The 11882-nt window shown below is 55.9% G+C and overlaps 3 protein-coding genes across 3 annotated transcripts; 2 read left to right on the top strand and 1 right to left on the bottom strand.

Moving 5' to 3' along the window:
* Window positions 1-1306: 1306 nt before the first annotated feature.
* MIND_01235700 (uncharacterized protein) lies at window positions 1307-2904 on the top strand (the record flags this gene model as incomplete). The annotated part of the gene is made up of 4 exons (XM_037368852.1): window positions 1307-1595; window positions 1645-1901; window positions 1949-2233; window positions 2287-2904. The coding sequence occupies 4 exons, from the start codon at window positions 1307-1309 to the stop codon at window positions 2902-2904; spliced, it is 1449 nt and encodes a 482-aa protein (XP_037214820.1).
* Window positions 2905-3552: 648 nt separating this feature from the next.
* Window positions 3553-4747, top strand: MIND_01235600 (uncharacterized protein; the record flags this gene model as incomplete). The annotated part of the gene is made up of 3 exons (XM_037368851.1): window positions 3553-3883; window positions 3938-4173; window positions 4223-4747. 3 exons carry the CDS (start codon window positions 3553-3555, stop codon window positions 4745-4747), a joined length of 1092 nt encoding a protein of 363 aa, XP_037214819.1.
* A 4806-nt stretch (window positions 4748-9553) lies between these two features.
* On the bottom strand, window positions 9554-10801 carry MIND_01235500 (uncharacterized protein; the record flags this gene model as incomplete). Its single annotated transcript, XM_037368850.1, has 3 exons — window positions 10235-10801; window positions 9886-10185; window positions 9554-9838 (listed from the first exon to the last, which is right to left on the bottom strand). The coding sequence occupies exons 1-3, from the start codon at window positions 10787-10789 to the stop codon at window positions 9554-9556; spliced, it is 1140 nt and encodes a 379-aa protein (XP_037214818.1). The 5' UTR covers window positions 10790-10801.
* Between the last annotated feature and the right edge of the window lie 1081 nt (window positions 10802-11882).

The raw sequence follows: 11882 nt of genomic DNA, 5'->3' as shown, positions 1-11882 counted from the left end.
CACCCTGGATGCTAAAGCAGACATTCTGGGCAAAACCTATCCCAAAATGGTAAATTTGGTTCGTTTTGGCTATCTCAGCTGAGGTGTTTATAAACTTAAAAAACCGTTTAAAAACAGGGGTCTCAAGAGGTTTTTTATAAAAACAGGTTTGATAACCGAGTAAATTTTTCAAAAAACCAGGCCCTACAGCGAATTCTCGCAACATTGGGCTGAGTGCACTGTGTACCTCGTACTACCTCCTATGCAAACCTCCTAGCACATGCCTCCAAGCACAACCCACTAACCTCCCGATCTGACTTTACAATGATAAGAAATGTCATAGTATAGGGATGGGTCAGGGGAGAAAATTTGAGATTTGGGATCTGCACAACACCTGACGGCGGTGTGCTGGTGGCGCTTCTCTGCCCGTATGTGTGCTGCCTCGTTCGAAGCGAGGGTCGGGTATCCTCCGTGAATCTTTGAATTCTTTTTTCTAAAGCATAAGGAGGCAAGTACAATTATATCGTACATATGAAGTTCTTATGAACTTGAAGCATCATATGAGCATCATGTGGATACACCGGTGGCTTAGTCGCGACCAGGCAGAAAGTGGCATTAATAGCCTGCTTCTGTGGAGGTTCGAACGCACGCGATACGGGTTGGATCAATGTGGTTGCCAAGGGCACTGGCATCATGATCCTCGTCATTCACATGCTGCGTCACTGCCACCTCACTCCTTGACCTCCTCGTTCATCGCCGTCGCCAAGAGTTCGCGTCGATGGACACCGAGCGTTCCGACACTGCGGTGCGCGCGGAAAGTCGGCATGCCGCAGCTCAGCACCCCAATTGAACCCGACCGCTTAACTCGGCGCTCATCTGCCAATCCAGGCCCCAGGGAGATGCCAACGCGGTGTTTCGAGGATAGTGGGATATCGATTCTCCCTTCGAAGTCGCTTCACCACAATGGGACTTGGTGGAACATGGCCTTCCACTTCCGTATGCAGTCGCCTGGTTAGCCCAAAGATGGAAGGAACGGGGACCTGGCGCCAGGCGGGGACCCGAGTTAATTCGCTTCAAATGGGCTGTCCGCTGAGATTTTCGCTGGTAACATGTCGCGCTTGCTTGATTCAGTCATTCATTTCTTGACAGACCCAATTATGGCTCCGGCCTCCAAGGACAGACTGACCTATATAAGCTCTCGACCGATGCCCCTTCATCCCAGGCGCTTCCTCATTTCTCTTCGGCCCTCCCCAACCTTCTCCCCACTCTTCTTGTGCTGCGCACATCTAATTTTTTTCCATTTCCATACCTATTCACGTCCCACCCGATGCAGCTCACGCCCGCCGCTTTGTTCCTCGTCTCCCTCGTGTTCTCCGCCCGCGGCTCGCCCATTCCGTCGTCGGACATCGTCGCACGCACTGGTCTCAAATTCCATGTCCTCGCAGGCACTCCCCCAGCTACGCTCACCGGCTCGTTCGACGATGAGAAGTGCAGCCCCGCCCAGGTTGCCGCCATCAAGGCGGGAATCGTCGATGCGAAGAAGATGGCTACGGTCGCAATCAACCTGCTGAAGCCGAAGGACATGAGCAAGAGTAACGGCTTCTTCTGGATTTGGGGTGCGTCTTACTAGGTGCGACCGAGCTTTTTTCTGACATGATACTCGAGGTGGGGCCAGTGCTGCAACGCCGGCTGAAATCACGAAGCATTACAACTTTGTCAACAAACTCTCCGAGCCCGCTGAGATCACGTCGACAGCAGCTTTTGCCAACAGCAAGACGGACCTTATCTTCACGTGTATACCGCCGAACGCTCCTAAATCAGCCGACGCGTATGCGAATACTGTCAACGTCGGCCGCAAGACGGCCAGCTCAGCAACAGTGCCAACACTCAACCTCATCCGGCTCACACAGAACAGTCTTGCGGTATGTATAGCTTATTTGAATTCTGACAAATACTCAGTGTTGAACAGAACACGGAGTCGTTCGTTGCCTCTGCTGCACGTGTCAAGACCAGTGGGGACATCAAACAAGCATTCCCCGAGACTGCTGGTGTCCCGACGCCGCCGCTCGCGTTTACGCTTGTCCACGAGGTACAGCACGCGGACCCGCTGATGGACAACGCGGAGCTTGACCATCTCGTCGACTTCAAGGGTCTCGACGGAAGGCGTGCCTACGGCTTCCAGCAGATCCAACACCAGTTGACGGCACAGACGAAGAAGCTGAACCCGCAGAACTACGCCTACTTCGCGCTGCTTGTGGGTACCCGCTGACCTTTCTTGTGATCGTTACCTGACTTGCAATTGTCCAGGCCGAGTCCAACCCCGAGTTCTTCGCACCGGACTGCTTCATCGGCGACGCGGTGCTCAGTGCGCGTGAACTCGAAGCCGCGCCGGTCCCTGATGTCTTCAAATTCGATGGCGTGCTTGCTGATCACGACCATGAGCACGACGAAGACAACGCGGAAGACATCACCGACGATGCTGAAGAGGACGCGGGACCAACGCTAATGGGTCGCCTTGTGCAGGCGCTCCAGGCCCGAGTGACGACTAAAGCGCCGGTGGCTGCAAAGCCTGTTGCGGCAAAGCCTGTTGCTGCTAAACCTGTCGCCGCTAAGCCCGTCGCCGCTAAGCCCGTCGCCGCTAAGCCCGTCGCCGCTAAGCCCGTCGCGGCGAAGCCCGTGGCCGCGAAACCGGCCGCGAAACCGGCGCCAGCTCCAGTCAAGCCCGCGACCCCGGTCAAGCCCGCGACGCCTGTGAAAGCCCCTGCACCGCCAGCCAAGGTGTTTGTTCCTCCTGCCAAAGCCGTGCCAGCCGCACCTGCAAAGGCGTCCGCCTCATCGACGAAGTGCAACACCACGGTGAAGGGTGCGTGTGCGGCATGCCAGAAGATCATCAAGGGCATTGCGGGGGGACATATTGTTGTCTGATTTCGACACGAATTCGTCATGAGTACTAGTAGATTTATCGCAATGCATTAATTTGGAACAAAGTTGCATTCCATCATCCAGCATCATCATTCTCATGTCCAGAATCATGGGTCCTGTCTACTGACTCTACAGTCTGCTCCACAGAAGGACACAAAAATCGTGAATTTACGTTCGCTGGGTCTCGAACTCACGGTCGCCCGATCACTTTCTGAAACAAAAAGTGACGTCACACTTCTTCTTTCTTTTGCCTCTTACACCGACGGTGACTTCATGGCTACACTACCCATGAGAGCGCTCATTGTTCACGAAGGTGCCGTCCAACGACATGACATACGAAGCAAAGCCTGGATAACAGCAAACAGGCCGGTGGTATCACTGGTGCAGACGGTCACGTTTGGTGGAGTAACGAGTACCAGTGCATTCCGCCCGTATGCGGCACGGCGAGCCTCTTGCCGTTCTGCGCCGGACGCCAGACGCATGTCAGTGTGGGGTAGGAGAATGTATGGTGGTGCAGGAATCATTCCCCTGTCCCTCCGCCCGTCGGCTCATGGGACTTAGAAGACTCGGAATTTGGGGTATATAAACCATGCGCGGGGAAGGCGAGTGCTTTGCTTATCTTGTGAGTGTTTACCAGCTGTAAAGTAGACGATGCGCACAATCGCCCACTCAGTCGTCACCTTCCTGCTCTCTTTCTCCCTCCCCTCCCCTCCCCTCTCCACAAGCCCGTCGCTCGACCTCTCCTCGCTCGGCTTGTCCTCAGTCAACATCGACTCGTCGATTCAGGCAGTCAGCGTCCACATTCTCGCGGGCACACCGCCGGACCCGCCCAACGGCAACTTCGACGATGAAAAGTGCAGCCCCGCGCAGGTGACTGCGATCCGCAACGGCATCGCCGACGCGCGCAACATGGCGGCCGGTGCAATCGAGCTGCTGAAACCGAAGGACATGAAGAAGAGCAACGGCTTCTTCTGGATATTCGGTGCGTGGCTTCCTTCTGCTAAGTTGTTGTAGTATAACTGATATGGCATGTCAGGTGGGTCCACGGTCGACCCCGCGGTCATCGCCAAGCACTTCTCATTTGTGCTGAGGCTCGGCACGGCTAACGAGATCATGTCGACCGAAGATTACAAAAACAGTAAGACGGACCTCATCTTCACGTGCATTCCCCCGACAGCGCCGAAGGCTACCTCTGTGTATGCGAACACGCAGAACATCGGCCGACAGAAGTCGGTGCTCAATCTCATCCGACTGTCGCCCCTGGGACTTGCGGTATGCAGCGCTCGGCTTCCCACGGTCGTATATTTCTCATCTTCATTAGAACACGGAATCGTACACCGTCGCTGCAGCGCGCGTGAAGGCGTTGGGCAAGATCGAGGCCGGCTTCCCCAACAAACAAGTCGGCACGGTTAGCGGCCCTGTCCCGCCCATCGCGTTCACAATCGTACATGAGGTGCAACACGCTCATCCGCTGATGGATGACCCCGGAAGGGATTTCCTGGTGGATGAGAAGGTCCTCGACGCCCAAGGTGTCCTCCGGCGCGCATATGGCTTCCAGCAGATCATGCAGCTAGACCTTCCAAAGAAGCAGAGGAACCCGCAGAACTTCGCGTTTTTTGCGATGCTCGCAGCCTCCAACCCCGAGATCTTTGCGCCGAACTGCTTCATCGGCCCGGCACCGCTCGGCCCGGCGCCGCTGATCGCCGGCCGTGCTTGGGTGCAGAAGCCGCTCGGGCCGGACACGTGTCGCGCTACGGTCCCTGGCGCTTGTGCGGCGTGTAAGAAGATCATTAAGGGCATTCCTGGAGACGTCAAGCTGCCCAACTTCGAGCCCGACTCAATGTAATAGATACTAAGCAGTAAGTCTGCCTAGGTATGTGTAGTATTATGCGCGCACAAGAAAGGGAGCTCTTGACACAACCAAATGCTGAATGTACACTTACAACGTAGCTATAAATTTTTAGTATAAAAGCACTTTTTGTTTTCTATATATCAGGCTTTTTTGATCCGCGCCCTATCAGTTGATAACAGCAATAAGTAGTATATAATGATGATTATTCTGCTAAGTTACTGGATCGGATTGGATCATATCGTAACCACGGCAACGCGCGCAGATCCGCGTCGAGGATGATCTTCACTTCTGCCCGGTCTTCTCCACGATGACTTGCGCGAATCGGAACTGGTGCCAGCTTGAGGGCGGCGATTTTCCGCATGTGCCTGCAGGCGGTCGCTTGTGCCTCACCGCGGCGCCGCGCTGATTGTTTGCACCACCCGCGAAAGCGCTAATCCGGCCCGCTGCCGCACCCCCACGCTAAGTGCAACACAACGGTGAAGAACGCCTGCGCCGCGTGCGAGAAGATCATCAAGGGCATCCGAACGGGCGACATCGCCCTCGCAGACTTTGACTCCAACTCGTCATAAGCGTAGTCCATCTCGAAGAATATCAGTCTATTGCAACTGCGTCGAGCCATTGCGACGCACCAGGCCAACCCCTTTGCCCCAGTCCCGGCTCCCCTTGCATCGTCGGCAAACGCGTTCGTGCGATGTGTGTGTGAGAAAAAAACTTCCTGAGGCTGTGTGGGAAGACGCCTCGGCCCTCGGCGCCGATGCCGGATTCTTGTCAGTGCTTCTTTTTCATCAACCACCACGACCCTCGCCTTCAAGACTCGAACCCACTACTGCCAGGCAACTCTCAGTTCGCCGCTCTTTCCGCCCACGAGCCACCCAAACTCAGCCTCTTCCGCAACTCTTCCGCCCGAATCTGCGCCACATGTCAGCGAAGGCCTGAGGGTCACTTTCAGTACCGCATTGCCCTCAACGAGTTTGGTCGCGTTTAGGGGCCGATCTGAGTGTGAATCGGCACGCAGGTGCGGTGTCACATTGGTCTCAAAGTCTGCATCCTCTTGCGCGAGACGGCGTAGCGGTTGGACCACAGCGCGGGGACGACCGACTTGACGCGGAATGGATGGTGCTCACGAGCCTCCCAGGATAACTGGCATATCTTGCTCGTTTCCCTTCGGCGCTTTCGCGGCCACCCATGCTAACCTCAAACAGGAGCGGAAAAGGCTCGGAATAGAGCTTGGATTTATTAAGGAACGCAGGACTAGAGTAGGGGATGTCAGGTGCGCAAGCAACCATACTCATTTATGACGATGCTAACCGGTGGCGATAAAGCATAAAAAAAGAGTTTATATCATTAAAGAACGGCTGCACTGCGGCGTCCCGGCCTCCCAAAGTAAGTAACTAACACTGGCTATAGACAAGAATGATTAAAAAGTAGAGACACGGGCATTTTTTTGCGTTGCGTCGTCTAGAGCCTGAAAGGCACGCGGAGCTTGGTCGTCTGGAAGTCGCGGCCGATGCGGTCCGCGCCAGTAACGGCCTTGACACCAAAGCTGAATCGCTGCTCGAGGATGGGGCGCTCGATGCGCTGGAAGACGCTGCTGGCCTCGGGAGCTGGGCCCGTCTTCGGGTCGCCCTCCATCATAATGGTGACGCGGCCCGTGGTGAGCTCTGCGAATGCGGCGCTGGCGTTGTCCCAGAAGTCTTCGACGAACTTGTTTGCCTCAACAGCGGTGAGTTTCGTAACCGGCGCATTCGGACCGTTGATTAGTCGCAGGGCGTCATCAGAGAGCATCTCCCCGACGATGTCAAAGTCGTTTTTCGCGGCGACGTCGAGAGCAACAGAGCGCAGGCGGCGAGCATCGGTAGCTTGGACCTGTGAGCCAGTCCAGAAGAACGCCTGCAACATGTCAGATATCCCGACCGAGGCGGAAGGCGAATACAGACCTTGTCTTTCCTGGGTGCCTTAATAAGGCCCTTGTTGATGAACTCCTGGGGAGTGGGCACTTTGAGGGCGGCACGCGCCTCGAGGCCAGACCCACGAGCATCAAGCTCAATGGACAGGCCCTCTGCGACGACGTCCGAAGGAATCGGGGCAGCAGCCGCGAGCGAGGCGAAGGACGCAAGCGCGGCAACGGCGAAAGTGAAGAACTTCATTTTGCAGCAAAGATGTCGATGCTAAGCTCCAGTCAGCGCAAACGTCGGGTTGATGAAGACGACGCACAAGAAGAGGAATAAGGGTACGCTGAACGCGGTAGTAGAAGGTGAAGGCTGGGGGCTGAAGGCAAGGAAGGTGGCGAGAAGTCGAGCACGGCTGGAGAACTCTCTTCGTTGGCCACGCACTATATATACGGTGAGCGATCTGGGCTACCCATCAGCAAACACTCAAGACCGAATCCCTATAGTAATCGCGCAGGGACGACGGATATCAACACAAGCAAGACGACTGATGTGAAGATGGAGGCATCACCGGTGCAAGATTTTTTTCGTCGACAATGCAAGTGTCTGGGCGAATCCCTAGGTTTCACGCGTCTCGCGGGATTGCCGTCGCGCACATCAGCAAGAAGCACGGCGGAACACCAGTCGTTTTGCCGACTATCCGCGGAGCGGAGATCCGCGGCATCTACTGGTCGAAAGCCTGCGCGAGCAGCGAGAGACAAGCCGGCTAGCGCTCTAGTAGCATTGGTGCCGCAACCCAAAACCCTCTTGCGAAGGCTGGTCGGAAGATGCGCGACATCTGGCACTTTCTGCCAGTGTTGAGGCGCTCCGAGCCGCTTTCTGTCAAGCCACTCACCCGGTCTGAAGATCATCGTCCCTCAAACACCGAAACATACATTCACCTTTCTTTGCCGCGTCAACCTTCAAGCCGCCCCCATCTGAATGTCGTTCTATGGCATCGAGTTTCCCCGAATACCCTCCCAAGACCTATGCCTCCCCCTCTCGCTTACTCTGCTGAAACTCGAATCCGGCCGCGCTTACAGACCGACATTATGCCCCTCGGGATGCGTTGCTAGGATCCTGTCTAATCTTAAGTCCAGACTCCGCAAGCACCGACCACACTGCATCCCACTCTTTGAACGGCACCGTCACAGACAAGTGTTGTCGTTATCCACGGAACCCCTCCAGCGTCCCTCCTCCTACCGCCGTCCTCTATTGTCTTCCCCCACTTTTCTCCGATCCACGGCCTTGACAGCGAAACGCCGTGCAACCGCTCGCACGTGCCGGGTGTTTTGGGTATGCCGGCAGTTTGACAACAGACGCGTGCCCTCCGGAGATATGAAGCGTTAGCAGACAGCGATGAGATAGGGAGTTATCAGACGGAGACGATGGCGGCTATACCGAGGGTGCCTGGACTCCTACAGTCAAGACCGAGCGATTGTCAACATCTTCTGCAAAATGTCCTGGGCAGACTGATGGGTTTCGCCCAGGGTAACTTCAAGTTCAAGGCAACTTCTGGGATTCGGGTTGTTGCATTCATCGACGCCCCAGCCTGCCGAGCAGTTGGTATGGTCCGCATTCATTGTTACAATGTGTGGCGCACGCGTCAGGAACTTGAACCTTGGCCGATCCCATTGAATGGGACCCATTCATCCCGCACGCGATTGCGGTTGGAACTGGAACCCTGGCTCAACCCGTCGTTTCTTGGTTCCGTGATTCCTCCGCGCTTCTTTGATATCTTGGACTCATCGTCAAGACTTCCACCCCGTCGCTCCCACGGGCCGTGCATTACTTATACGTGCACCCTGGCCCCTCCAACTTCATTCCACTTCACCCCCCCTTGCATCGGCCGTGCCTTGCCCTCTTTCCCGCTCTTCACCACCACCACCCACTTTTCGCCTTTTTGTTTGAACCATGCGTTTCTCCGCCGTCGTCCTCTTCACCGCGCTCTTTGCGCTGCAGACCGCCGCCACCGAGTTCGCCGCGCCTGTACGCGTCCCTGGTTCAAGTTACCCGCCGTCCTCTAATCGTTGACTGTTTCCAGGACTCGGACATCGCCGCGCGCGCTGCTGCGCCCGTCGCCGCTAAGAAGCCTGCTGCTGGTACGTTTCTGGACGGGAGCACGATTTACGCGCTGATATTCGCCCTCAAGCCCCAACACCGGCCAAACCCCCAGTCAAGGCTGCCGCGCCGGTCAAGGCTGCCCCCGCAAAGGCTGCTGCCCCCGTTAAGGCCGCGCCGGCCAAGGCCCCGGCTGCCCCGGCCAAAGCGCCAGCGGCCCCCGCGAAGGCGCCCGTCGCCGCGGCCCCCGTCAAGCAGCTCACGCCCGCGCAGATGGCCGCCATCATTGACAAGAACGGCTGCCCAAGTGAGTCGTCTTCCCCTCTGTAATTTAAACCCGCCCGCTTACTGGCGCAGTCAACGCACGACATGAGTGCTAGAGTACACAATAACGCAGTTATATTTATTTAATTTCACGGCCGTTAATAAATTTTTGTCTGATTTAACCGATAAATAGTGAGCCAGCTTAGTCCGAGACTAGACCATATTCGCAACCCCTTCCCACGAAATCATTTCCGTTTCCTGTTGCTACGGCCGCAAATGGTGTGTTACTGATCGTGACATTGTTGCGCCACGTCCCGCCCTTCGTGCGCCGATTCCACACCCTTCATCACATGCTTATATTTCAGACATAATTAACCAGCGCCTTCACATTATATATGCTATAGCACTTACTTCACATCGAATTTCTACCTTTTGTATGGTATAATTTACAGAAAACCAGCTCCCTCAACGCGCCATATCCCGACATCAGAGTGAGTTTGATCGAATTGCCGTTTATGGGGGCATCCAAATTTTGGCGTGTGGAGCATCAAAAACGAGAATATGCCTTTGCCGAGGGGTTGCGAATATGGTCTACTATGGACGAGTCGGGGTCGAAGTTGGGCAGCCTGACGTCCCCGGGGATGCCCTTGATGATCTTCTTGCACGCCGCGCACGCGCCGGGGACCTTGGTGTGGCACGTGTCCGGCGCCATCGGCATCTGACCCACCGGCGGTGGCATTCCGATCCGGCCCGCGATTGATAGCGGTGTTCCGCTCAGCGGCGCGTCCCCGATGTAGCAGTTCGGAACGAACAGCTCTGGGTTCGATTGGGCCTGCAACAAGCATCAGTCATGGGGGTATATAAACAAGAAATACGCACCAGTAGCCCGAAGAATGCATAATTCTGCGGATTCCGCTTTTTCTGCTCGAGCGACAGCTCGTGCATGATCTGCTGGAAGCCGTACGCGCGGTTCCCGCTGCCGCCGCGCTCGTCGATCAGGTGGTCAAGCGTGGGATCGTCCAGCAGCGGATCGGAATGTTGCACCTCATGCACGATCGTGAAGGCTAGCGGTGGTGCGGGCACCTGCCCAAACGTGCCAACCTGCATCACAGGGAAGCCGTCCGTGATTTGGCCCGACGCATGAATGCGTGCGGCGGCAACTGTGTAAGACTCGAGGTTCTGCAGCAGGATAAGGAGACCGGAAGACAGTTCTTAGAGTACGACTCACTGCGAGTCCTGTGGGAGACAGCCGAATGAGGTTTAGCACCTCTTTCATTCTGCCGACGTTGATCGTGTTTGCATAAGCAGCCGCAGCTTTCGGCGCAGTCGGCGGGATACACGTGAAGATGAGGTCCGTCTTGCTGCCCTCATACATCTTCGTCGACGCAATCTCGTCAGGCGCGCCAAGCTTCAGGACAAACGAGAAGTGCTTCGTGATTAGCGCGGGATTAACGGTCGAGCCGCCAAAGATCCAGAAAAAGCCGTTGCTCTTGTTCATATCCTTCGGCGTGAGCAGCGCAATCGCGCCAGCGGCCATGTTGCGCGCATCGGTGATGCCATTGCGGATAGCCGTCACCTGCGCAGGGGAGCACTTCTCGTCGTCGAAGTTGCCGTGGGGTGGGTTGGGCGGCGTGCCAGCAAGGATGTGCACGTGGACGGCTTGTGTTGAGGGGTCGAGATCGAGGTCGAGTCCGGAGAGGTCGAGCGATGGCGGTGTCGAAGAGAGAGAAGGGAGCGAAAAGGAGAGCAGGAAGCTGACGACTGAGTGTGCAATCGCGCGCATTGTGTAGCGTAGGGCGTACCAGTTACGAGTCCGCACAATTGACGTCCCGACTCTATTTATACGACCCCTAGATTCGGAGGAAGACAGGAACGTTCCGTTCTGCGTCCTTGTCCCAGATTTAGCCTAGCCACCCCGCGCTGACGTGCGTCTGGCGCTAGGGGCGGCCCAAACGCCGGTGTGCCGTCGAGCCGAGCATTGAAGGCGCTGGCTGACGCGCAGCATGCTCGTGGAATGCAGCGGGGACAGCGCTCTGGCGTCCGCCAACATGAAACGACGGTGTAAGGAACATGGTGGATCAGAAAGAAAAAGAAGCGACGTGGCGGTGCTGCGAGCTCGTTGATAGATTGATGGGCGTCGGTTCGAACCCCAGTTGATGTCGCTTTATAATATGAAAACACCTTTGCTATCCCCGAACTTGGACTCCGGCTTACCTGCAGCTTGCACAAGCAGCTGTGTGAGTAGGCAATGGCATGCGTAGGCCCAACCCATAGGTAAGACCTACCTATGTACCCTTACTCTAGGTTAACTCCCTGTGGACCAGGGGTACTAATCAGGGAATTCACCAAAGTCCTTTTCAGAACTTTCAGGCCTTTTGAAAGGCCTAAAAGGACTAAAAGGCCAGGAAAAGTGCGTAGAAGGCAAAAGGTCTTTTGGCCCAAAAGGTATCAAAAAGGCCAGCCAAAAGGCCCTAAAAATGCTCTTATATATCACGGTGTACAGGTCCTGTGAAGCAAAGCTTGTATGCATCTACTGATAAAACAACATGTAGCTGGCCAACATCCATTACCAGTCACACCGCATGCGTGCGAGCTCGTGCTTGTTCCATCGCCGACACACTGCAGCCTCGGGCGCGTAGCCGGCGCCCGGTACCTCGTCCGCGCTCGTCTAGCTCTCCTCCGCAGTCAGCCCAGTCGAAACACCAGCGCCAAAGTCCCCCTCGTCGCCGAAACTGTCGGCATCGTCGTCCATCGCACAATTGCCACCCTCCGAGCCATGCCCGAGCTTCAGGTTCGAGCCCTTGTCCGTGCCGACAGAGTATTTGAGCTGCGGATGATCAATGAGAAAAAAATACATGCTGCACACAAGACAACGC

The sequence above is a fragment of the Mycena indigotica genome (assembly GCF_014461135.1).
Source record: "Mycena indigotica strain 171206Taipei chromosome Unknown Mind.scaff0012, whole genome shotgun sequence".
Lineage (NCBI taxonomy): Eukaryota > Fungi > Basidiomycota > Agaricomycetes > Agaricales > Mycenaceae > Mycena > Mycena indigotica.
Note: the sequence above shows the minus strand (reverse complement) of the source record. Positions and strands in the feature narration are given on the sequence as shown.